This window comes from Danio aesculapii, chromosome 7, assembly GCF_903798145.1.
Source record: "Danio aesculapii chromosome 7, fDanAes4.1, whole genome shotgun sequence".
Lineage (NCBI taxonomy): Eukaryota > Metazoa > Chordata > Actinopteri > Cypriniformes > Danionidae > Danio > Danio aesculapii.
The window spans coordinates 8,748,928-8,774,755 of NC_079441.1; the positions used below are offsets into that span (position 1 = coordinate 8,748,928).

At 36.8% G+C, this 25,828-nt stretch overlaps 1 protein-coding gene across 4 annotated transcripts in view; it reads left to right on the forward strand.

The window, feature by feature from the left end:
- The window catches only part of arnt2 (aryl-hydrocarbon receptor nuclear translocator 2), a 183,145-nt gene that overhangs the window by 121,618 nt on the left and 35,699 nt on the right, over positions 1–25,828 (forward strand). For all 4 annotated transcript variants that reach the window (XM_056461014.1, XM_056461015.1, XM_056461017.1 and 1 more), the window contains one exon: positions 5,781–5,932. In XM_056461014.1, coding sequence (XP_056316989.1) covers positions 5,781–5,932 — 152 coding nt within the window. The remainder of the gene's footprint in view (positions 1–5,780; positions 5,933–25,828) is intronic.

Consider the following 25,828-nt stretch of genomic DNA (forward strand, 5'->3'; position numbering starts at 1 on the left):
TTCTACATTTACATGGACATCAGGAATTGATTGAGTTACTTTAATTTGAATAATTATTAACAATATGATTAAGGTTGTTTTGTAGATTGTTTGGCGGTTCATTCCGCTGTGGCTACCCCAGATTAATAAAGGGACTAAGCCGACAAGAAAATGAATGAATGAATGTAGATTGTTTCTTCCATGTTCTCCTATTACATGTTATAATATATAGATCAATTAACATCATTGGATCATCACGCTATCCATGCTTAGCCTAAATAAGATCACCTTCCTATTATTTAATCTTTGTTTTATCGACTTGCAAAACTCACAGCGTGCCGACACCTCCGCATAAAAGACTGTTATGCCGGTTTCACAGCACATGAGTGGCGCGATTATTTTTTTGGTGTACATGTTCACAACCGGGACTTACACCAGGAGCAGAGCAGTACGTCAGTGTCAAGCAGGGGTCCGTTCTTCGTACGTGGATTACTCAATTAGCTGGATTTGGTTGTTGACGATTTGACCTGATCCAGGATCGTTTCGTTCCTCAAAACTCATCCGAGAGTTGTTGTCATAGCAACAGTTCTGGTAGCTTATACCTGCTAAGGAGCAGGTTTATTTCATGTAAACAGGATTAGATCGGGTCTGTTCAAGCAAAGGTAATACTGAAAGTATGTACCAAATGCTGATATTTTCCTACAGTAGTAATATATAAATTATATACACTTTGGAAAAAAGTTAATAAGTAAAAAAAAAAAAAAAGTTTATATATATACACATTCATAATTTCTAATAATTATTAATATTTAATATTAAATAATTAATAATATTTATGTTTATATAAATATAAGTTAAAAAATATATAAATAATTAAAATTTTGTAAATAAAAGTACAAAAACGGGGTGGTTCTGCCCAAGGGGATCAAAGAGAACATTTATTAATACAGATTTTTTTAGATACAAATGCGCACTATTTAAAGGTACCGATCCAGCTTTAGTACAATTTCTGTAAGATAATAGACATGCACAATATTCAATTGTTTTTGTTTGTTTGTTTTATACAGGAATAATAATTTATGCAGTTATGCAGGTTTTGACCTCTAATATGCCGGTGATTTGATGCTTCTCAAAAGTTGCAGACGCCTTTACCAATATCAAAACACTGTCAGAATATCAGCCAAATATCAGAATATTGCCAATATCAGAAACTAAAATAGGTCTAGGCTATGGTAAAGAAAATCAGATCTAATATGTGAAACTAAATAAATTGCTAAATACTCTTGACACATGAAATATAAAGGATGCAGCCCATAACAAATGTGTAAAGATATCGCGTATCGTATTTAACAAATCATTTACTACGAATTTTAGATAATTTTGCTCACATGGATAATTGAATATTAATCAGATGATGTCATTACGCTGCTGTGCTGTCAGCCAATCGTTGCATTGCCTCACACCCAGCACACTACATGTTCGAACTGTTACTGTCTGGTCGGCGCTTCAGAGCACCAAGCACAAAAACAGCCAGACACAGGAAAAGTTTCTTTCCTCAGGCTGTCTACCTTATGAACAGTTAAATATTCCCCTACTGTGCAATAAATATGTGCAATACTTTCTCATACGCACTTGTACACAGCACCTTATATCAATATACAATGCAATACTTTCTACATTCGCACTTTATATTTATATTTATAACAATTTATAACAGTCTGTACATACAACTCAACATCCAGGTTTCTTCACTAACCGCATCTGTTTAATGTTCATCATTTTTTATTATTATTATTTTATTTTTTCAGATTTATTTTGTGTTGTCACTTGTCACTTTATGTACACTGGAAGCTTCTGTAGCCAAAACAAATTCCTTGTGTGTGTGAAGCACACTTGGCAATAAAACTGATTCTAATTCTGATGATTTTGAGGATCGATAGATCTGTCCTTCACAACACACACAGCGATCTCAGATCAGTTCATCCAGACATTTTAATCTGATTCACAAAGTTTGAAGAACCAAACTAGCCAGAGATCAGTTATCAAGATTAAAAGAACCAGGATCTGCCAAATCATGTTAGAACATTTAAGCAAGGTTCAAAGAACGGACCCCAGGAGCGGTGCACATATTTTCTTGCGCACATACTTGTTTTTTTTTTTTGATTAACCTACATTGCTTTCATCAGTTCGGTTGCACATAAAGAATAATGTGTTTATTCTGGGATTACCTCTCTTAATAAATACACTTATAAAGTAAATCATATCTCAAAAGCATTTACTGGGGCACAATGCCCTACTCACAGGATATAGAAAGGAAGACTTCAACATACAGTATTGGTTGAAAAATCTATATTTCTGCTTACACAAATTCATTGCATTGACATGAAATACACTCAAAGTTGCAGTTTTATCATGTCAAATCAATGTTTACCATTATATTAAATTCAATAAAGCACAGATTTCTTTCTGTGATGCATAAAACGCACAATATCGAGATGGTTTTTTTTTTTATCTTGTCTTTAATGCACATCTTGTTTTTACTACGAGCACATCTCAGTTTCTCAGCCTTGTAAAAATTGCCCTTCAGTGACTCGTATTTGCAGCTCTTTTCACATAAATGTCAAAAGCAGAGCAAAAAGAGCTTCTTCTGACTTTGGTTTGAGCTTTCTGACACGGTGAACTCCGGGCTCTGTTTTGGAAGGAGGAGGTGACGTTAGGAAAACAAATGTTTGTGCCTTTCCCTCCAGAGATCTTAAGGTCATTTCTCATGCTGAAAAAAAAGCAAAGTGGCCTCTTGTCGCCAAGAATAATATCCCATATCCTCTCTCCTCTCAGACATCTAAAAAAAAAAACATATTTTTTCTTATAACTCGCTTGAAGTACTGCCGGCTGTGTTGTTTGTTTAAAAGAGCTGTTTTTGTCAAACACTTTATCAGGATTTTTTTGAAGTCTGAAGATCTTTGTCGTTGTCTTTTATGCACTGTTGAGTTGTTTTTCTCTGGGCGCAGCTTTATATTTAAAGAGATCTGGATAAACATACTTCAGAGTATGTCGATGGAGTCGGACATTAGCTCAAGTCTTGTTTATCCTCTTTTTTTATTCTCCAGCATCTGTAATTTAATTAATATTCCTCGTTTTGTAGCCACATGTAGGGGAAAATTCCCTTCTACATCCTAGATAAACTAATGATGGTACGTTTCCACTGAGGTAAACTCTGTCAGTCATTGATGTTGTCGTTTCATTGAATTATTCACATCACTATCATCGCTGCAGGACAGCTTATCTTGAATAAAGTAATCTATATGGCTGCAGAATATTGGGGAAAAACTGACATTGCAATATTTGGTTTTTCTGCTATACTTATTGTGATGTTGAGTATAATTTCATCAGATGACTTGAAAGGCTCTATTTGGAAAAGATATGGAGGAGAGTTGATATCAGGTCAACTTTATGGTAATGAGGTATGAATTGGTTCAGCGGCAACCTATCTGAATGTACTAGTCTACTGTTTGAAAGGATTCAGTTCATTTCATCTTCATTTCTATAGCGCTTTTACAATGTAGATTGTGTCAAATCAGCTTCACGTATAAGATTATAGTATATTGAAACTGTGTTAGTTCAGTTTTGTGTTGAATTTCAGTTCAGTGTGGTTTAATTTTCACTGCGGAGAGTTCAAATACTGAAGAGCAAATCCCTCGATGCGCAGCTCCACGGATCCCGAACTATGCAAGTCAGTGGCGACAGTGGCGAGGAAAAAACTTCACCAATTGGCGAAAGTGAAGAAGTAAAAGAAACCTCCAGAGAAACCAGGCTCAGTTGGAAACGACCATTTCTCCTATGGCCAAACGTCTTGTGCAGAGCTGCAGTCCAGGCGCTGGAGGCTGGTGAGCGCTGGACGTCCATCGTGGAGAAGCTGCAGGTGGGAGTGGTCACCGGCTGGTGTAAAGGCTGGCCCTTCAGAATCAATGCGAGGACTCTTCTGTCACTGGGATCTTACAGGAATCAGTCTCATGCTCTCCACTCTTCCATGACCACCACAGAAGCTGCTCAGGATACGGCCTGGTCTAGGATTATGGAAACCTCTGGAATAATAAAAACAGACTAACATAAGTGCAGATGCAGTTTAAATTATAATGTCTTTTTGGGAAGTGTTCCCAGCTCCGGGTGCCCTAAATAATGCAGACTAACAATCCTTTAGAGGATTTGGATTACAAAAGCTTTTGTGTTTTATGTGAATGGTAATGCAAAGAGATGCGTCTTTAATCTAGTTTTAAACTGACAGAGTATGTCTTCTTCCTGAACTGTGCTAGGAAGGCTGTTCCAGAGTTAAGGTGCCAGATATGAGAAAGATCTACCGCCTACAGTTGATTTTGATATTCTGGGAATAATCAATTGTCCAGAATGAATTGAGCGTAGAGGATGTGAGGGGCTATAATACACCAGGAGCTCCCTCAAATACTGGGGAGCTAAGCTGTTGAGGGCTTTGTAGGTAGTCAATATTTTTTTAATTTATATGATAGTTAATAAGGAGCCAATGCAATGATGAAAGATCTGGAGTAATATGATCATATTTCTTTGTTCTAAAAGCACTCTAGCAGCTGCATTTTGAACCACCTGAAGTTTGTTAATTAGGCTAACAGGGCAACAGCCTGGTAACGCATTACAGTAATCTAATCAAGAGGTCATAAAAGCATGAATAAGCTTTTCCGCATCAGACATCGATAGCATATGTCAGCGTTTGGCAACATTTTTTTAAGATGAAAAAAATGCAGTTTTACAGATGCTTGAAATCTGGCCTTCAAACAACAGGTTGCTATCAAAAATCACCCCCAACTAAAGATGAGGACTGAACTAAGAATCCATTAAGGGTTAAGCTACGGTCACACCGGGCTTTGTGTGTGCGAAATTCTGTCGTGTGGCGCTGCGAAAAGGGGCGGGTATAAACAAGATGATTAGACATTTAAAAAGCGAGCGATTGCTCCATGTTTTAAATTTCTGTCCAGAGAGGTCCTGTTTTGATCCTCGATTGGTCTCATGCAGTCAAGTGATGCGATTTCGCAGGTTAGAGTTCACCAAGCTTGAACTTTGCACCGCAGCAACCTGCGAAACTTAACGCATGACCCCGCGTTTCCGGTCTGACGCATTCGCGTGCGTATGAATGGAAGTCTATGGGAAGAAAAGTCAAGTGTGACCGCACCTTTAGACAGTGTTGTACGTTTTTGGGTCCAATAAGCAAGACCTCAGTTTAATTTTAATTTAGTAATAAGTGATTAGTGATCCAGCTATACAACCAGTTAATTTCATACAAGTTATCAGGTTGAATAAGATATAAAGTTGTGTATCATCAGCATAACAGTGGAAGCGAACTCCATGTTTTTTAATGATATTACCTAGCAGTAACATACATAGTGTGAACAGTAAGGGACCAAGAACTGAGCCTTGTGGTACAAAGCACAGTGGTTGATCATTACTTTGCAGATTGTCCACTTTGCAATGTAGGATGCACGCAAAGTAACATTATTTTGAAGAGCAAGGCTATTAAACGTCTTCCATAAACAACATGCTGAAATTAGACTTATGAATGCAAAAATGAATGCACTTATGAATGCAAAATCCTCACAAAATTAATGGATTTTAATTGGAATATTTGGTTAGAGAGCATATAAACATATTGGATCGTCAAAATGTTAATAAGGCTATTGTCTGGGGTGGTGTTTACACACGGTTACACTTCTAAAGAAGACACTTCTGTCCAAGACTAATGCATGTAAATGTAAATCCGTATGTTCTCTTGTCAATAGGTGGTGAAGCTGAAAGGCCAGGTTCTCTCAGTCATGTACCGCTTCCGGATGAAGAACCGAGAGTGGATGCTCATCCGAACCAGCAGTTTCACCTTCCAGAACCCTTATTCAGACGAGATCGAGTACATCATCTGCACCAACACCAATGTCAAGTAAGTCCAACCTTCACTGTAAATGCAAACTTTGATAGCAATACACAAACAGGCTCTTCTGATTGGGTGGTTTGTGTAATTTGCACCAGTCAAACACAACCTCGTGACCAATCTTGAGACATTTGGGCCTCTATAGAAATCGATACCATTTATTCCTCTGTTTAACAATTCTGGGATATTTGCCTGTTCGTCTGGTGTTGGCAGGACAGGCTTGATTTATGCCAACATCTCTGCTGTGAACTTGTAGATGTGCATTTAAAACGGGTTGTATTTGCTTTGCTTTCATGTGGTCTTTAGGGATGGCTTTTGTTTATTTATTTTTTATGGTGGGCTTTTCTAAGAAGGTTGAGGAGGTGACATTTTTTGGTCTATTTTCACAGTAAGTTTAGTTGTCAGGATTATTAAGTCATGCTGCAGTGGAAAAATAATTAATATTGTGTATGGGTGATTTCACACCTGCCTGATTTAGTTTGGTTGAATCGCGCTAGAGTTCGTTTTCCCTCTTGGTGCGATTCGTTTGGGCAGGTGTGAATGCAGCAATCGTACTCGAGTGCGCACCAAAAGCGGACCAAAAAACGCTGTGAGACCTACTTGAAGAGGTGGTCTTGGTACGCTTTTAAACGAACCCTGGAGCGGTTTGTTTGTGGTGAGAATATAATCTGAACTAAAACAGATCCAACCGAAAAAAGGACTGCACCTTTTGGACTACTCCAGCTGCCGTAGGCCGATGCGCTGTGCATTATGGGGCGTGGAGGAAAATATTTGTTGACAGCGCATTACCAACAGAGAGGGAGAGAGAGAGAAAAACATTACCTGATGGATCGTTGGTAATATTTCCCCAAGATGACCATGTCGCAGTTTAGCAAAATTAATTCACGCCTCCTATTGAAAGTGACGTGCAATTCATTAAAACATTGTTTTCCAGCCACAGCCGCGCTTCATTCTCAAATTGTATAGTTTGTCTAAAGTGTTGTTTACAAACTATATAGTATACTATGAGCAAGGATACAATCAGTCAACGCAGTCGTAGCTCCATGGTAAAAAGCGACATTTTGTGTCTGCTGGTTTGTTTACTTGCGGGAGTTCCATTGGCATTTTCCTGCACGTGAATTCTGACCAATCGATAAGCAGTTTAGGAAATATGTTCAATAGCATCTGGCCAATGAGTGATGTGGATTTTGTCAGATGACTGCATTTTAGTTCTTTTCATCTGTTTCGGACCAAAGCCAGCAGTGTGGTGTGAAAACGACCCAAAGACGGCAGACAATGCTACAATGTATCATTTTTTGCCCTTGGTCCGGACTTAATGAAGCAAACTGCAGGTGTGAAAGCACCCTATGACTCCCATGAGCTTGGAGGACTGCATCCATACATCCCTGCAATGACTCAACTAACATTAATAAAGTAATCTGGAATGGCAAAGAAAGCGTTCTTTCAGGACTCCCAGAGTTCATCAAGATTCTTTGGATTCATCTTCAACGCCTCCTCCTTAATTGTACCCCAGACATTGTTAATAATGTTCATGTCTGGTGACTGGGCTGGCCAATCCTGGAGCATCTTGACCTTCTTTGCTTTCAGGAACTTTGATGTGGAGGCTGAAGTATGAGAAGGAGCACTATCCTGCTAAAGAATTTGCCCTCTACTGTGGTTTGTAATGTAATGGGCAGCACAAATGTCTTGATACCTCAGGCTATTGATGTTGCTCTGCAGATCTCTCGCACGCCCCCATACTGAATGTAACCCCAAACCATGATTTTTCCTTCACTAAACTTGACTGATTTTGTGAGAATCTTGGGTCCATGCAGGTTCCATTTCTGGCAGCCGCATATGGTTTAGCTGCACATTCTAATATTTTGACAAAGAAATCTCGCGCAAGATCTGAAAAGTGTGCAAATACTTCATTTATCGCCTATACTCCATTTTAAATAACTGTTGTTTACATGATTTACATGAAAAATTAGGGCTTACCAATTACTATTTTGCAAAACAACTTGATTAGACTCACTTCTTAGCCCCTGTTGCTAAGCTAACAGCGCAGCACTTTTAAAGCTATAAATATTGACTAAAGCAGTAGGCTAGTTTTTTTCTTTTGTGCTTTTCAGTGATTCATGAATGATTAATGTAATTAGGGTCATAATAAAGTCAGTGTAATTTTGCTACATGTTGTTTAATGCAGACTTTAGCATCATTAGCTTGTTAACGCTGCCCATAGCAGTTTGCTAGGTTTTTAAAAATAGCTTTTGAGTCTGTCTGATCCAGAGTCAGTTTAAGAGGGAAACCCTGCGTGAAGAAATACTGTGAGTTTAGCTTATACTGTGACAGTAGCTGTGTTAGCATATAGTTTAGCTTTCTAGTAATTTCCAATGGTGTAGCAAAGCAAACTGTTGCATTTCTGGTGGTTTCCTCATAAAATGTCTATTGATTCAATTTAAACTAAATTAGCGGATGCCCTTACAGCCACAACCCAACACTGGGAAACAATTTAGCTTGCCCAATTTAGCTTACCCAATTCACCTGTACTGCATGTCTTTGGACTGTGGGGGAAACCGGAGCACCCAGAGGAAACCCATGCAATCACGGGTAGAACATGCAAACTCCACACAGAAATGCAAACTGACCCAGCCACTGATCGAACCAGCGTCCTTCTTGCTGTGAGGCGATCGTCCTATCAACTGCGCCACCGTGACGTTTAATATATGATTAAATTAAGGCTTTTTTTTGGTAGTTTCTGCTCTAAGAAAAACAAATACAGTTTAGCTTGATTAGCTAATTAGCTTAAAACTACCTCATAGTTCGCTGCTCTCTTAGCTACGTTAGCCTTGGTCATGTTTAACTCTTCTTTAAGGTAATTTAAGATGTTTATTCTAGCGTGGGTGTAACTACAGAGTAACTGGAATCCATTTTGTCTGCTTTGAATTATTAGTAGTAGCTTATAGCTGAGCAAATATTGGTTAATTTCCGCAACACTGCTAATGCATGCTAATGAAGCTGGCTCTGTTACAAGACATTCCCTTCCTCCACGAGCAATAAACTTTCTCATCATTTCATAATTTCCTCACCACCAGTAATTTTCTTCACACATTGAAAAACAATAGAGTCTTTGTACGTCGTGCCTTTTGAGCTCTCATTATGTTCGCTGCGTGTTTGTTTTGTGTGGAATAAGTATTCAGATCCTGCTCTCTATTTCCACTCTACTGAACATGATGAGAAAATGATTGGCACCTATGAGAGAACTGGCTCTTACGATGATTTTAGGTTGTGTGTGTTTTTTAAAAAAAAAAAAAAGTTGTTTGTGAAAGTTAGGTGCTAAAAAATGTTATTTGTGTCACTTGAGATGTGTAATTCATGTAATTCAGGGGTGTCCAAATTCGGTCCTGCAGGGCCGATGTCCTGCAGCGTTTAGCTGCAACTTGCTTCAACACACCTGCCAGGAAGATTCTAGTGGATCTAGCAAGAGCTTGATTAGCTGGTTCAGGTGTGTTTGATTAGGGTTGGAGCTAAACTCTCCAGGACACTGACCCTCCAAAAATAAAAGGATATTGATTTCAATCAAAGAAGGAACTTTCTAGAAACTTTTATTGATCAAAAAATCTTTTATAAAGTGTTTCCACCAAAATATTGATTGGAAAGATTTGGTCATGCATCCATCCATCCATTTATACACTGTCCATACATCCATCCATCTGCACACTATCCATCCATCCATATATACCCATATATACATCCATATCCATATATACATCTATCATCCATCTATACATCCATCAATATATACATCCATCCATACATCTATCCATCCATCCATCCATCCATCCATACATACATACATCTATCCATCCATCCTTCTATACACTATCCATCTATATATATATATATATATATATATATATATATATATATATATATATATAAATACATACTGTCCATCCATCTGTCCATTCATCAATCCATCCATCTATCTATACAAATATCCATCTATCCATCCATATATACATATATCCATCCGTCCATCTATACACTATCCATCCATCCATCCATCCATCTATACACTATCCATCCATCCATATACACCTCTATCCATTCATCTATATTTACACTATCTAGCCATCCATCCGTTCATCCATCCATTTATATGCCATCCGTCCATCTATACACTGTCCATCCATCCATTCATACATCCATCCATCCATTTATACGCCAACCGTCCATTTATACACTATCCATCCATCCATCTATACACTATCCATCCATCCATTTATACATCTATCCATTCATCCATTTATACACCATCCATCCATCTATACACTATCCATTCAAATATGCATCTATCCATCCATCCATCCATCTATACACTATCCATTCAAATGTGCATCTATCCATCCATCCTTCCATCTATCCATCCATATACACATCTAACCATTCATCTATCATCCATTCGTCCATCCATCCATCAATCTATACACTATCCATCCATCCATCCATCCATCCATATACACATCTATTTATCCATCTGTCCATCCGTCCATCTATGCGTCTATCCATCCATCCGTCATCCATCTATCCATATATACATCTATCCATCCATCTGTTCAACTGTCTATCGATCCATCAATCGCTCTATCGATCCATCCATCTACACACTATCCATCCATTCATATATGCAACTATCCATAAAATCATAAATGCATCTATCCATCCATCCATTTATACATCTATCCATTCATCCATGTATACACCATCCATCCATCTATACACTATGCATTCAAATGTGCATCTATCCATCCATCCTTCCATCTATCCATCCATATACACATCTAACCATTCATCTATCATCCATTCGTCCATCCATCCATCAATCTATACACTATCCATCCATCCATCCATCCATATATACATCTATTTATCCATCTGTCCATCCTTCCATCTATCCATATATGCGTCTATCCATCCATCCATCCGTTATCCATCTATCCATATATACATCTATCCATCCATCTGTTCAACTGTCTATCTATCGATCCATCCATCGATCTATCGATCCATCCATCTATAAACTATCCATCCATTCATATATGCAACTATCCATAAATTCATAAATGCATCTATCCATCCATCCATTTATACACCATCCATCCATATATACATCTATCCGTCCATCTGTCTGTCTGTCTGTCTGTCTGTCTGTCTGTCCGTCCGTCGTACATGTATACATATGATCAGTTTTCCATCACAGGAAAAAAAAAACATAATTTTATAAATATTAAACTATTTTACTAATCAATAATGGTATTTAATAATTTAAATAAATGATTTATTAAATAATACCATTTAAATTAATTATTGAAAAAATAATACAATTTTTTTTATTTTATATAGATATTCATACTGTTTTATACTATATTTTATACTATTTTAAAATGTAAATATATTTTCATAATACTGTAACTATATATTTAATATAGAAAAAAATATATCTGTGTATATATATATATATATATATATATATATATATATATATATATATATATATATATATATATATATATATATATATATATATATATATATTGATTTGTATAAAAATTTCAGAGACTTACAGTGGTTTTACTGTTGTTTTGATTAAATATGTCAGCATATAAAACTACTTATAAGAATCTTACTGACCCCTGTGTTGTTCTAATTGTTTACGTTGTTTACTGGATCTATATTTTATATCTATTTATATTTCATATCTATATATTGTCTAATTATTTGCTATCAAATTTTACTTTATTGATCCAGATTGTTTAATGCATCCAGATTGTTAGTGATCCAAAACTGCCTTAAAATATTATTTAGCATTAATTGCATTACATTTTTGCAGCTTGTAAATCTCAGTTTTACATTTTTCTTCCTGCACACATTTACTGCAAACCACACCTTTTATTCATAGAAGACATTTTTGCCCTGTCTGAACCAAACAATATCTGGCTTTTGTGAAAGTGTGTGTGTGTGGGTGTGTGTAAACACCTGAGTGATTGTGTGTGTCTTGTACTTTTGGGAGAATGTGAATATATATGGGAGACATTCATCACACTTGGCATCTGCTATCCCAGACTCCCCAGCCCGTGACACGTGGAAGAATGCTGGAATGAGTCACCCCCGGGGCAGAGAAAAACACCAAATTATCAGTTTTACAAAGAATATAAAAAAACGACCTGAAATATGAAATTAAATAGCTTGTAAATCATCTTTATAAAGCATAACAGGCAGATAAATGTTCGAACGAAGGCTGCGTCTTTGTATCTATTTTGAGTTTGTTGTGTGTTTTTGTAGAAGGATGATGTCATTGTGATGCAAATTAAATTCTTGCAGAAAAACATGTTGAAAAGAGCAGCGTTTATTTGAAATTTGAATCTTGTAATGGTATAAATGTCTTTACGGTCACCCTAAACCAATGCATTTTCATCAATTTTATTTCTTTTCACATTTTAAAAAAACATATTGATGAATGTTATTAATGGTTTAATAAGTGAAAATTGTCTCGTAAAACATTATAAATATTATTTTAACTAGCTTGTATTATGTTTTGCAGCATTTGCCTGATTTTTCTTTCTACGAATAAATATTTAAAGAGTCGAAAACTAGTTATAAAAATGAATTTATTTGAAATATAATATTTTTTAAAGCATTAATATTTACATATTCAAAACCATTTACAAAGGAGCAGCGTTTAAAGTATGGATGGATGGATGTATAAATTGATGGATGGATGGATGGATGGATATGTATATATTGATGTATGGATGGATGTATAGATGAATGGATGGATATGTTAGGATGGATGCCTGGACAGATGGATGGATGGATGTATGGATATATGTATATACTGACGTATGGATGGATGTATAGATGAATGGATGGATGTATCGATTGGATGGATATATGTAAGGATGGATTCCTGGACGGATGGATGGATGTATAGATGGATGGATGGATGGATGGATGGATGGGTGTATAGATAAACAGATGAATGTATAGATGTATGGTTGTATACATGGATGGATGGATGGATGGATTGATGGACATTGATGAGTGGAAGAATGGATGGATGAATGTAGATCAATGCAGTAGATCAATGCATGAATGTATAGATGGATAGGTGGATGGTGGTTGTATAGATGTTGAATGTATAGATGTATGGTTAAATGGATGAATGGATATGTAAATATTGATGTGTGGATGAATGTATAGATTGGATAGATATATGTAAAGATGGATGCATGGATGGATGGATGGATGGATGGATGGATATATGTATATACTGATGTATGGATGGATGTGATTGCATGGATATACGTAAGGATGGATTCCTGGATGGATGGATGGAAATATGTATATACTGATGTATGGATGGATGTATAGATTGTATGGATATATGTAAGGATGGATTCCTGGACAGATGGATGGATGGATGGATGGATGGATGGATGGAAATATGGATATACTGATGTATGGATGGATGTATAGATTGCATGGATATATGTAAGGATGGATTCCTGGACAGATGGATAGATGGATAGATGGATGGATGGATGGATGGATGGAGGGAGGGAAATATGTATGTACTGATGTATGGATGGATGTATAGATTGCATGGATATACGTAAGGATGGATTCCTGGACAGATGGATGGATGGATGGAAATATGTATATACTGATGTATGGATGGATGTATAGATTGTATGGATATATGTAAGGATGGATTCCTGGACAGATGGATGGATGGATGGATGTAGGGGTGGGCGGTACACCGGTGTCATAGTCATCACCGGTGTGACATTGCGCCACGACATGGATTTTCTAATATCGTCAATACCGTAATAAATCAATTATGCGCCTTGAACGGCTGCATCTACATCAATAATAGCTAATTCTAAATAATAAGGCATTAAATTTTCTTCAAACGTTCAGTTGTGGTCTGAATACATGTCCTTATACTACAGGGCTCGAAATTGCAACCATTTTGGTCGCATGAGCACCAGAAATTTAATCTATGCGCCCTCATAATATATTTGGTAGCTTTTGATTTTCTCTATAAACTTGCTGAATCGCTCTACGCTGCCGCTGTATTGGTTCATATTAGCTGTCAATCAAGGCAAGGCAAGGCAAGTTTATTTATATAGCACATTTCATACACAGTGGCAATTCAAAGTGCTTTACATAAACAGGAATAAAAGAAACAAGTATAAGAGAAATAAAAAACAAATAATAGAAATGGTAAAAATAGAAATAAAATAAAATAAAAGCTGATAAAATGTGTTATAAAAGAATTAAAAAGAAGAGAAAAACATAGTAGTTCGATCTGTCGGACGTAGCACAGTGCTCATTCAGTAAAGGCACAGCTAAACAGATGTGTTTTCAGTCTTGATTTGAACGTGCCTAATGTTGGAGCACATCTGATCATTTCTGGAAGCTGATTCCAGCAGCGAGGGGCGTAATAGCTGAAAGCCGATTCACCCTGCTTTGACTGAACTCTTGGGATTTCTAATCTATTTGATCCTAAAGATCTGAGTGATCTGTTAGGTTTGTATTCAGTGAGCATATCTATAATGTATTGAGGTTCTAGGCCATTTAGTGATTTATAGACCAGTAATAATACTTTAAAATCTATTCTGAAAGTAACTGGGAGCCAGTGTAAAGACCTGAGGACAGAGAATCACTCAACGCTTCCCGCTGTCAGATAACAGGGAGCTTTTGTTACTGCAGGAAATGCAAATGGCTGAAGAATGAAAAGTACACAGGTTTGCAAACCTCAATTAAAGTTATAATAATAATAATAATAATAATGGCGCAGATGACAGCGATCATGACATGAGGTAAATGTTGATCCACCAGCTGAGATCAATCGAGGGTTTTCGGAGAAGGTGCCCGAATCTTGTTGCGTTGCTTTCACTGCGTGTTCAGCGCAAATGTCTGCTAAATATAAAATCTAATACTGTACACATCATCGCCAAAGAAACTCACCTTTACTAAGTTTACACTGAAACTACGGCTCATAACAAAGAGCGGAATTGCGCCAGTGGTCATCGCGAGAATCCTGCTCTGTCTGCTCATAAATTGGTGCCGCTTTATTCCACAAACAGAGAAAAATGAAGATCAGCTCATAACGAGACTGAGCATTTAAAATGACACAAACCGAAACCAAAACTTAAAGAGTGATAGAAGTGAGACTTTTTTTTTGTCCGTTCTTCCTTGAAATGTATATTATCTTGCTATTTAAAGCAATACCATGATATTATACCGTCACTGTTCAAAAGATGAAAAATATCGTGATATTAATTTTAGGTCATATCGCCCACCCCTAGATGGATGGATGGAAATATGTATATACTGATGTATGGATGGATGTATAGATTGCATGGATATATGTAAGGATGGATTCCTGGACAGATGGATGGATGGATGGATGGATGCATGTATGGATGTATTGATGGATAGGTGGATGGATGGATGGATGCATTTTAATGGCAGAAGCAATTAAAGCAAAAACAATTCAAGAAAAACAACTCGCCACCATGGGAAGAAAAGCAGGCTTAAGTCAAGGCAAATTCTCCAAAAACAAGCTCTTAATGTCTAATAAATGTAAACTCATCTCTCTTTAAAGATATTTGAACTGGAGGACGACACACAAATACCTTTTAAGAGAATGAGTTTTTCCAGTACGCCGGCCAAGAAATCCCAGCGTGAGGTATTCAGAGGAACGGGCCGAAATAAACAAAGCCTCCTCACATTAGGTGTCATTCTCTCTCTGCACTGACTTTGAGATTATGGGTAAATAATAAGAGCAGCAGGTTCCTCCGGGATGAATATTCATGCACAGCAGTGCCAAGGTGAGCCTCCAGCCTGGCACAGAGCCCGTAGATAGACAGTAATGCTGTGGGTGAAAGAGGGCATGGAGAGCGATAAACACTCACCCTCAGACAGGCAGAGCAGTGGCCATGAAGATAAGAGACAGAACCGCATCAATGCCTAGTGTTACACACTGACATGAGCTCTGTTTAAAGCAACTCTTTCAGAAAATCAGAGGTTAGACTTGATTTCCTTTCCCTGGTGTCACTGCAGATCTGCACGCTGCTGTTTGTGTGTGTGTGTTGTTGTGTGTGTTTGTATGTGTGTGTGTGTTTGTGCACATTTTTTCTCTTTTATAAAGAGTGTTTCTGAAGAGACTGTGATGAATCTTTGAGTTCATCTGGGGGTTTTGAATCACACTTTGGGCCCTATCATACACCCAGCGTAATAAGGCGCAAGACGAAACAAACCATCATTATACAATAACTTGCCTAATTACCCTAACCTGCCTAGTTAACCTAATTAACGTAGTTAAGCCTTTAAATGTCACTTTAAGCTGTATAGAAGTGTCTTGAAAAATATCTAGTCAAATATTATTTACTGTCATCATGACAAAAATATAATAAATCAGTTATTAGAAATGAGTTATTAAAACTATTATGTTTAGAAATGTGTTGAAGAAATCTTCTCTCCGTTAAATAGAATTGGGAAAAAAAATAAGCTGTGGCACTAATAATTCTGACTTCAACTGTAAATAGCAAATTTATGCAAACTCTTAACGCTTTTGCACCATGCACTTTAGACTTTGTGCCTAGATTGTTCAAATAGAGCCCTTAAGGCCCGTTTACACTAAGTGGTACGGTCTTTTATGGCCGTTTCCACTGTCGAAAGGTGTACCGAACCTTACCGTACCACTTTTTCAGCACCCCTTCGAAAGGGTACCAAAAGGTATGGAATAAAATCACTGTCATTAATATTTCGTGCGTAAATAAAATTCACGCATCTGTAATTATAAAATCGTAAAGGAAAACGGGGCGTACTTGTAATTTTACGAGGCTACAATTTCAAAATCTGCGATTAGAACAGACACAGATACGACATTTTGTTTTTCTGTTTGTTTATGACTGATAAATTTACGATGGGTGTACTTTACAAACACGAATTAGTTTCTCCTCGGACACGAAGTCCTGATTACGACTCGAGTACGAATCAAACAGCGAGACTTCACTGTCAAAATTACGTCACCGCTTCCACAGGCATTATAAAACAAGCGAGAGTCATCGATCATAACGGCGCGCCTGCTGGACGTTCGAGCTTACACACACGTCTCAGATAAGATTTCTGTTATTCCCTCTTTGAGAAATGTCCGTCATGAGCTGTAATAAAGGTTGAGACTTAATGAGGTCCTATTTCGCTGTGTTTCTTGGAAATTTTACAGAATCAAAATGAAGAACGGGCCGAGGATAGAGAGCTAGCATAATGTCAGTTAACATTAAACGCGGAGCTAGACACGCAGCTGAATGCTATTGGTTTACAGAGATACGTGATTCGCTTACGCAACAAGCCAGAATGAAAACAAAAAGCCCGCCATGTTTGAAATGCACAGCGAGAGATTTTAGCGAAATTATAAATACATATAATAACGAGCCATGGTCGACCAGGGCTCAAACAAACCTTGTCGTCATCTTGATGAACAGCCACAAAGCCAAAAAGAAGAGCAGATTTACCCTGTGCCCCGTAGTTTTTTACGAGCCTGTCTGAAGCGCGAGCTGTTTCGCTTTTTTCGCTACCCACATAAGGTTAAGGATGACCGCTATTAAAAGAGGTCACCCGGAGTCCCCGTTCCTGTTCCCCAAGCACTCACACACACAGGCCAAGTTGCGAAAAAGGGGTAACAAATTTATTAAACAAAAATTCCAGTATAAGAACCAGGGAACAAAAAGGCCAAAACAATAAACAAAACAAGGTACGCTACCTAATATTACATTTCTTACCTAAAACCGAAAATAAAGTTCCGTAAATGAAAAACAATTCTGACCTTCATAACTATCCATTAAACAGGAGAAAACTGGACAAAAGAAAAAGGGGCCTTCCCTTAGATCATTCAGCAGTAAGTAAACATTTAGCCACAGCTAACACAGAATACCGTCCTAGTACCGTATTTAACAGAGTATCTCACCAGATGACTTTGGAAAAAGGTTTCAGACAGAAAGATGTCACTGCCACACAGAGAACTTAGAGCGACAGCGAGGGGAAACAGGAAGAGAACTCGATGAAGAGCGCAAACAGCACGCTTTTATAACTGGCGCCGCCCCTCTCACAGCTGCACCTGATCTCCGCTCATGTGGAGAGAGAGAGAAATAGAGATAGAGGATACAACACACACAGGAACAATACACACTAGCATTGTCAAAATAATGTTACTCAATATGTAACACTTGCGTTCGCCGCGTGTCTATATCTGAAATAACAAACTTCTTGAGCTGATGATAATAACCTGCGCTTGATTATTGACGTGCTTTTGAAACCCGATCCTGTCAGACACTGACAAACGCGAGAGTGACCCACGAAAAAACTGCGGAGAAGCCGGAAAAAAAGGAGCACGTAATTTTTTCAGCAAACGTGAACAAAATGCCTTATTGAACTATTATTATTATCACCTTTTGGACTAATATGAACTGGGAATGATGGAATTACTCTCTAACAGAGGCTACATGTGCTGCTGAAGATTACAGACACAGATGAGAGGTTTACACTGACTGTGGGCTATATTTTGTGTTGTTTTTGAACCTAAATAAGCACCAAATATATGCTGTGTGTGGTTCTTCTGTAAATGGTAACATATCGGTGTTCATATATGTTGCATTTATATATTTATTTAATATAATAACAGACGTTACAGTAGGCTATTCCGCATTGTTCTGCAGTTATAATCAAATCATGTTCATAGAAAAGTTAGTAAAAAACATTTATATCCAAGTATTTATGTGTGTGAAGCCTCTGTTTTGTGAGAAGAGCTTCTCATATGATATATAAGCGACCCGTACAGCTTTACTGTAGACATTTTCTTGAGCGAAAATTACGTCGACTGAAAATTTTTCTGTCATACACCACGACCACCAAAAGGGTACCCTTGGTAGTGAAAACGCAAGCCTGATAAAGGTGACCCCTATCGACCCGAACCGTACTGTACTGTACCAGTCAGTGGAAACAAGCCACTAGTGTTTCCAGATTTAACCGTAATGCCACACCACCACAACACCTAGATATCAGTCTACAGACAGAAAAACATGAGCTTTTAGATCCTCCCAACAAACACACAGATCATTAGCAATTCTGAAACAAAACTTTGGATGTTTTCTTCCTGGCGCCAGACAGAGACACAGATCAGATGAGGAGAATCTGCTGAATGCATGCTTTTTTTTTCCAGAAGAATTTTTTATTAGTTTTCTTTTTATAGCGAAAGAGAGAGAGATAGCATTTGATACTTTAATATGAGTGCTGATGTATTACTGCAATCTGATGTTCTTTTGCTGCGCTAAGGAGTGCACAGCAGAAAAAGACAAATGCTCATGGAATTTGGCTCAGGTGAAATCATAAATACAGTTTTGTGTGGGCGAAAAAGAGGACTTTTTAGTTCCAAAATTGAAGTGGTTTGCCTAAGTAGCATATTCTGTTGAGACTGATCCTGGTGCAGTTTATAGTTAAGATTGAGATCCAGTCAGTCTTGTTTTAAAGATTTGTTCTGCTGAGAATTAAATGAAGGGAAAGTGAAGTCGTGTTTTAGTCTGTGGTCCAGTTTCAGCACTCCTGATAGGACAAACAAAGCATCTCCATCATCTGTACTGTGTTAATATTAAGCTGTTTTACTGTCCCAAACACTGGGTGTGCTGTTTGTTTGTGTTAGACATGCTATAGGTTTGTTGTGGATGATGTGCTTATTAATATAAATTGATACCAATTATAAAGCAGCACAATACTACTTGTATATTTCCAGCATGTTGTTTGACTGTGTTTGCATGCATGGTTTTGTGTTTCGTTTTGTTCTTGGGTTTTGTTTGGTTTTGTTTTGTGTTGTGTTGTTGTGTTTTATTTTATTCTGTGTTTTGTGTTTTGTTCTTTGGTTTTGTTTTGTGTTTTGTTTGTTTGTTTGTTTGTTCTTTGGTTTTGTGTTTTGTTTGTTTGTTTGTTTGTTTGGTTCTTGGTGTTTTGTTCTGTTTTTGGTTTTGTTGTGTTTTTGTTTTGTCATTTTGTTTTTTGAGTTTTTGTTTGATTTTGTTTTTTTTTTTTTTTTTTTTTTTTTTTTTTGATTTTGTTTTTTTGTTTGTTTGGTTTTGTTTAGTTTTTTTTTTTTTTTTTTTTTTTGGTTTTGTTTAGTTTTTTTTTTTTAGTTTTTTTTATTTAGTTTTTTTGTTTGTTTGGTTTTGTTTAGTTTTTTTTTTTTTTTTTTTAGTTTTTTTGTTTGTTTGGTTTTGTTTAGTTTTTTTTTTGTTTTTGTTTTTTTTGTTTGATTTTGTTTTATTGTTTGTTTGGTTTTGTTTCGGTTTTTTTTTTTTGATTTAGTTTTTTTGTTTGTTTGGTTTTGTTTAGTTTTTTTTTTTTTTTTTTTTTTTTTGTTTGATTTTGTTTTATTGTTTGTTTGGTTTTGTTTAGGTTTTTTTTTTTTGATTTAGTTTTTTTGTTTGTTTGGTTTTGTTTAGTTTTTTTTTTTTTTTTTTTTTGATTTAGTTTTTTTGGTTTGTTTGGTTTTGTTTATTTTTTTATTTTTTATTTTTTTGATATAGTTTTTTTGTTTGTTTTGGTTTTGTTTTTTTGTTTGATTTAGTTTTTTTGTTTGGTTTTGTTTTTTGTGTTTTTGTTTGATTTTTGTTTTTTTTTGTTTTAGTTTTTTGTTGTTTTTTTGTTTGGTTTTGTTTGTTTTTTTGTTTTTGTGTTTTTTGTTTTTGTTTTGTTGTTTTGTTCTTGTTGTCAGTTTTTTGTTTTGATTTGATTTTGTTTTGTATCTTTTTTGCATTTGTGTGTATTTACTTTCTTTTACTTGCTTAATGTCATATTTGATTGTTTGATTTATTTTAATTTGAGTTGCACAATTGAATGGAAAAAGTATTCATACATTTCCAAGATATTTCTGTGTTTGTCATGCATGATTTTGTTTTATTTTGTTTTGTTTGCATTTATTTCGGTTGTGTGTGTGTTTTTTTTTAATTATATTTGATTTATTTATTTATAAAAGTATTCATAAATTGCCAAGATTATTTATCTGTGTTTGCCTTGTTTTGTATTGTGTTGTGTTGAGTTGTGTTGTTGTTGTTTTTTTGCTTTTGTTTTGTTTTGTTTTGATTTGAGTTTTGTGTTTTATTTTGTATGTGTTTTTCTTGATTAAAATTATATTTAATTGATTTATTGATTTAGTTTTTTGCTTTGCTTTGCTTCATTTTTTGTTTTGTTATGTTTTGTAGTTTTTTTTTTTTTGTTTTTTGTTTGTTTTTTTTTTTGCTTTGCTTTGCTTGGTTTCGGTTTTTGTTTTGTTTATTGTGTTTTGTTTCGTTTAGATTTTTTGTTTTGTTTGTTTGTGTGTGTGTGTGTTTAATTTAAAATTATGATTTGATTGATTTTTTTTTTTTTTTTGTGGGGTTTTTGTTTTACTTTTTATTATTATTTAATTTAGAATGTATAAAAATAAAATGTATCAAGATATGTATTAACATATTTTGTATTATAAATGAGCTGTTGAAACTTTTGTAAAATAACAGTTCTTCATCCCGGGAAAATCAATGCTAATACGAATATTCACAAACAAATATTTCGGACTTCAGTGTGCAAAAATCTTCATTTTTCTCTGTGATTACACTATATATGTTTACTACAAAATGGCATAGAATTAGTGATGCAATTTGGGATGTATCTCTAGACTCCACTCTCTGCATTTTTCAGTAGAGCCGCTGAACTTCAGGAAATAATCAATGCATGTTGTTCTGTCTCAGTCTCTGTGTGTCTTTGCTTGTCTCGTTTCTATCAGTCAGTCTCTCTCTGCATGTCCAGTTTAGCGTCGTTCACTTGCTCTCTCCTCTGTGTTACGATGACAACAGTGAGTGTGTGAAGGATCTGCTGCCTCTCTCTCATCCTCAGAGACTCCTCTCAGTCAGCAGCATCACACATTTGCACTGTCGCATGATTTCCCCATGCAGAGATGAAAATGTATTCGCTCTTCATATTTCGAGCTGCGTTGAGTTGATTGCGATAGTTCGGTTTCCTCTGGGAATTTGCTTGCTTGGATGTTTTGCCCATTATTTTTTACTTTTTACATGTTTTTCGTATCTACTCTGTCATTATATGCGTCATTATTGAGGATGTAATGATTTGCTGAACTCAGTATTAACAATTTTGATTTTGCCACTCGTTTTTTTAATGAATATTTCTGTTTAATGAAAATATTTTTTTACAATAAATGTTTTAACATAATAGTTTTAATAAGTAATTTGCAAAAAATGAAAAACAATATTGCTTAAAAGGGCTAATAATATTGACCTTTAAATGCTTTAGCTAAAATTAAAACAAATAAGACTTTCTCCAGAAGAAAAAATAATATCGGAAATACTGTGAAAAATTCCTTGCTCTCTTAAACATCAATTGGGGAGATTTGGGATATTGAAGACATTAAATGAAAAGGTGGAATTTTATTAGGCTTTTGCTGAATGTTTATTTGTTAAATTTAAGTATAACAAAATCAATTTGAAAGTTTAAATCAACCCACGAATCAATTTAGCGATTTTATTATTAATATAGAGCCAACCACTTTGTAATCTTAATACAAATAAAAATGCATGATGAGCAGGTTTTAGTCAAAAAAAACCTAAACCGTCTGACTACATAAAACAATGAAACGTAGACAAACTGAATGAGATGCAGATTCACTCTCTGCCAGCAGGTGGCGCTTGTGAATAGTAGATAACAAAACATTCTTCCTAACCATAATATTTGATTAATTCTTCAAATAAAAGAAAAGCTGACAGGCTGAATGGAGCTGATGGAGCATACACTAACCCCGTGCATATTATTCAGAATTATTCAGATGGCACGACATGATGCCAACAGTCAAAATCAGTCAAAAGTATTGGCAAAATACTCAAAACACTGGGAGTATTCATTATTCATATGTCTGCCTTACTCATTGGTTGTTATCTCGGAATAACATACCTTTAAATGTTGAGACTGACCAAGCAGCTTTGAGTATTCCAGATAGGCATGACGTAAATCTTTATATCCGTCTTTCTATTATAATGTCTAAATATAATTATATAGACATGTTTATTGTTTTGTTTCTCTATATATTGTTTTGTCTCTGTAATTTGTCCCATTGCTAAATCTGTAGCTCTGTTGCTACATTTATGGTTTTGCTGTTCTACGCTGTGAAAAATGCTGGGTTGCATACAATTCCTTTATGCTGTCACAACGCAAAACATTAATTAAATGTTTAAATCAGTTGTCCCCAAAAAATAATCAAGAATTGTTTATTTAGCTCATTTTAATTAAATAGTTTGAGCAAGTAGCAAATGTATTTTTATATCTATTGGTATATTGTCGTTTTTAACCTTATATTTGTTAAAGAGCCCATATTATGGGTTTTTGAAAATGCCCTTCCATGTAGTGTGTACCACAGCTCTAAGTGAAGTGAAATATCCAGCTAAGGCTTAAATCTGTAAGTGTACAGTGTTTAAAACTATTGATTCATCTATAAAAGAGTCGACTCATAGTGCTTCAAACGAGTCGCCTTGATAACGAGTCATTAGGTGTTTCGCGATGACGCAGCCACGAAACACAAGCCTCGCCAGTAGTTACGCGCGCAAACCAGGGAGATTTGAAACCTGCGGCCCCGCCCACTAACACAGAAAAAACACTAGACACACACACACAGACGCCGCCGGTCGAATGAAGTCACGCTGTGCTCAGATGGATAATATTGACAGTCTCTACCCAAAGATGAAACTGTGAAGAGTCAGTGGTTGAGGTTTATTCACTAGTGTAAGTAAGTGCGATTAAAATTGTTGCCTCGTTTACTCTAGCTTGCAAATTATGTATTTATTGTGTTTTGTTACTTGTTAACCTGGTACAGTACACGCGGTTACTCTTTATATTCTCTTATCACATGTAAGCCACGTTAAAAACGCGACGCGTGCCGCTTTGTTTACGGATTTAACATTAAAGGGTTTTGTGAGCTCGCGTTCCACTGCCGTATGTCGTTGCTATGGCGATCGTAAGCTAGCTGTGTGTGTGTGTGTGTGTGTGAGAGAGAGAGAGAGAGAGAGAGAGAGAGAGAGAGAGACAGAGAGAGACAGAGAGAGACTCGCGTCGCTTTCCCTAGTTTTTCTGAGGAGCGTTGTGTGTGTGTGTGTGTGAGAGAGAGACTCGCGTCGCTTTCCCTAGTTCTTCTGAGGAGCGTTGTGTGTGTGTGTGTGTGAGAGAGAGAGACTCGCGTCGCTTTCCCTAGTTTTTCTGAGGAGCGTTGTGTGTGTGTGTGTGAGAGAGAGAGAGACTCGCGTCGCTTTCCCTAGTTTTTCTGAGGAGCGTTGTGTGTGTGTGAGAGAGAGAGAGAGAGAGAGAGAGAGAGAGAGAGAGAGAGAGACTCGCGTCGCTTCCCCCAGTTCTTCTGAGGAGCGTTGTGTGTGTGTGAGAGAGAGAGAGAGAGAGAGAGAGAGACTCGCGTCGCTTTCCCTAGTTCTTCTGAGGAGCGTTGTGTGTGTGTGTGTGAGAGAGAGAGAGAGAGACTCGCGTCGCTTTCCCTAGTTTTTCTAAGGAGCGTTGTGTGTGTGTGAGAGAGAGAGAGAGAGAGAGAGAGAGAGAGAGAGAGAGAGAGAGAGAGACTCGCGTCGCTTCCCCCAGTTCTTCTGAGGAGCGTTGTGTGTGTGTGAGAGAGAGAGAGAGAGAGAGAGAGAGAGAGAGAGAGAGAGAGAGAGAGAGAGAGAGAGAGAGACTCGCGTCGCTTCCCCCAGTTCTTCTGAGGAGGGTTGTGTGTGTGTGTGTGTGAAAAAAGCCTTACACTATGAAGCGTGTATGCACTGTGACTACTTTTATATAGTTGATTACCAGCTGGGCATTTCACTCTGTCTCGTGCTGAAGCCTGTCACTGTCGACCAATCGCAGCAGGCTGTCATCGGTCCAATCAGCGCAGATTAGCTTCGCGCTGAGGAGGGGGTTGGGAACAAATGAATCGCTGGACGATTCATATGGGAGTCGTTGGGATAATTAGGTAAAAATAAATGCAGATTATAAGACCATCAAAGTGTTTTATGACCTTGCATGCATATTAGACTGTTGTTGGAGACCCTTACAACCTAAATATGACCCTATTTCATGTATAATATGGGCTCTTTAATTTGCCTTTTTATATATTTATATACACTTTTCCGTCCATCTGTCCATCCAATCCAGGGGTGCCCAAACTTTTTCTTATGAAGGGCCAAAAACCAAACTTGGTTGAGGTTGGTGGGTCAAACATAAATGCACCAAACTGTGTTACATTAAAGTTTCTGTAGTAAATTCCTATTTTATGTCATGAAGCAGACGCTGGACAACAGAGTTGAGGATCCACGTGCAGTATTCATTAAGAACTGCAGTCAGACAGGCAACGGTTAAGCACAGAAGCAAACAGTATCATACTGGGATGTCCAAAAGAGTAGTCAGGTCACAGGCAAGTAGATCGGTTCAGGCGGCTTGCAGCATAAATAATAAACAAAGCGAGGGTCAATAAATATGGCACGGGAGAAACAAGACAAGGTATACGCTTCATAATGTTGACAGGTTAACAATACAGCAAGACTCATCAGCAAATTATGCGTGTGTGAGAGGTAAATATGAAGTCCAGGTAATCAGTCCATGATGAGTTATCAGCGGGCGAACTGCAACTGGTGTGTGAGTACAGGCATAATGGGATTTGTAGTTCATTTGGTGGCAGATTTGTAGTTTTCCAGCGATCTGCATGGGCTAGATCACTAGTGATTGTGACAGATTATTAATATTTAAAATTATATAATCATATTTTACATTTTACAATTGACTTATTACAAT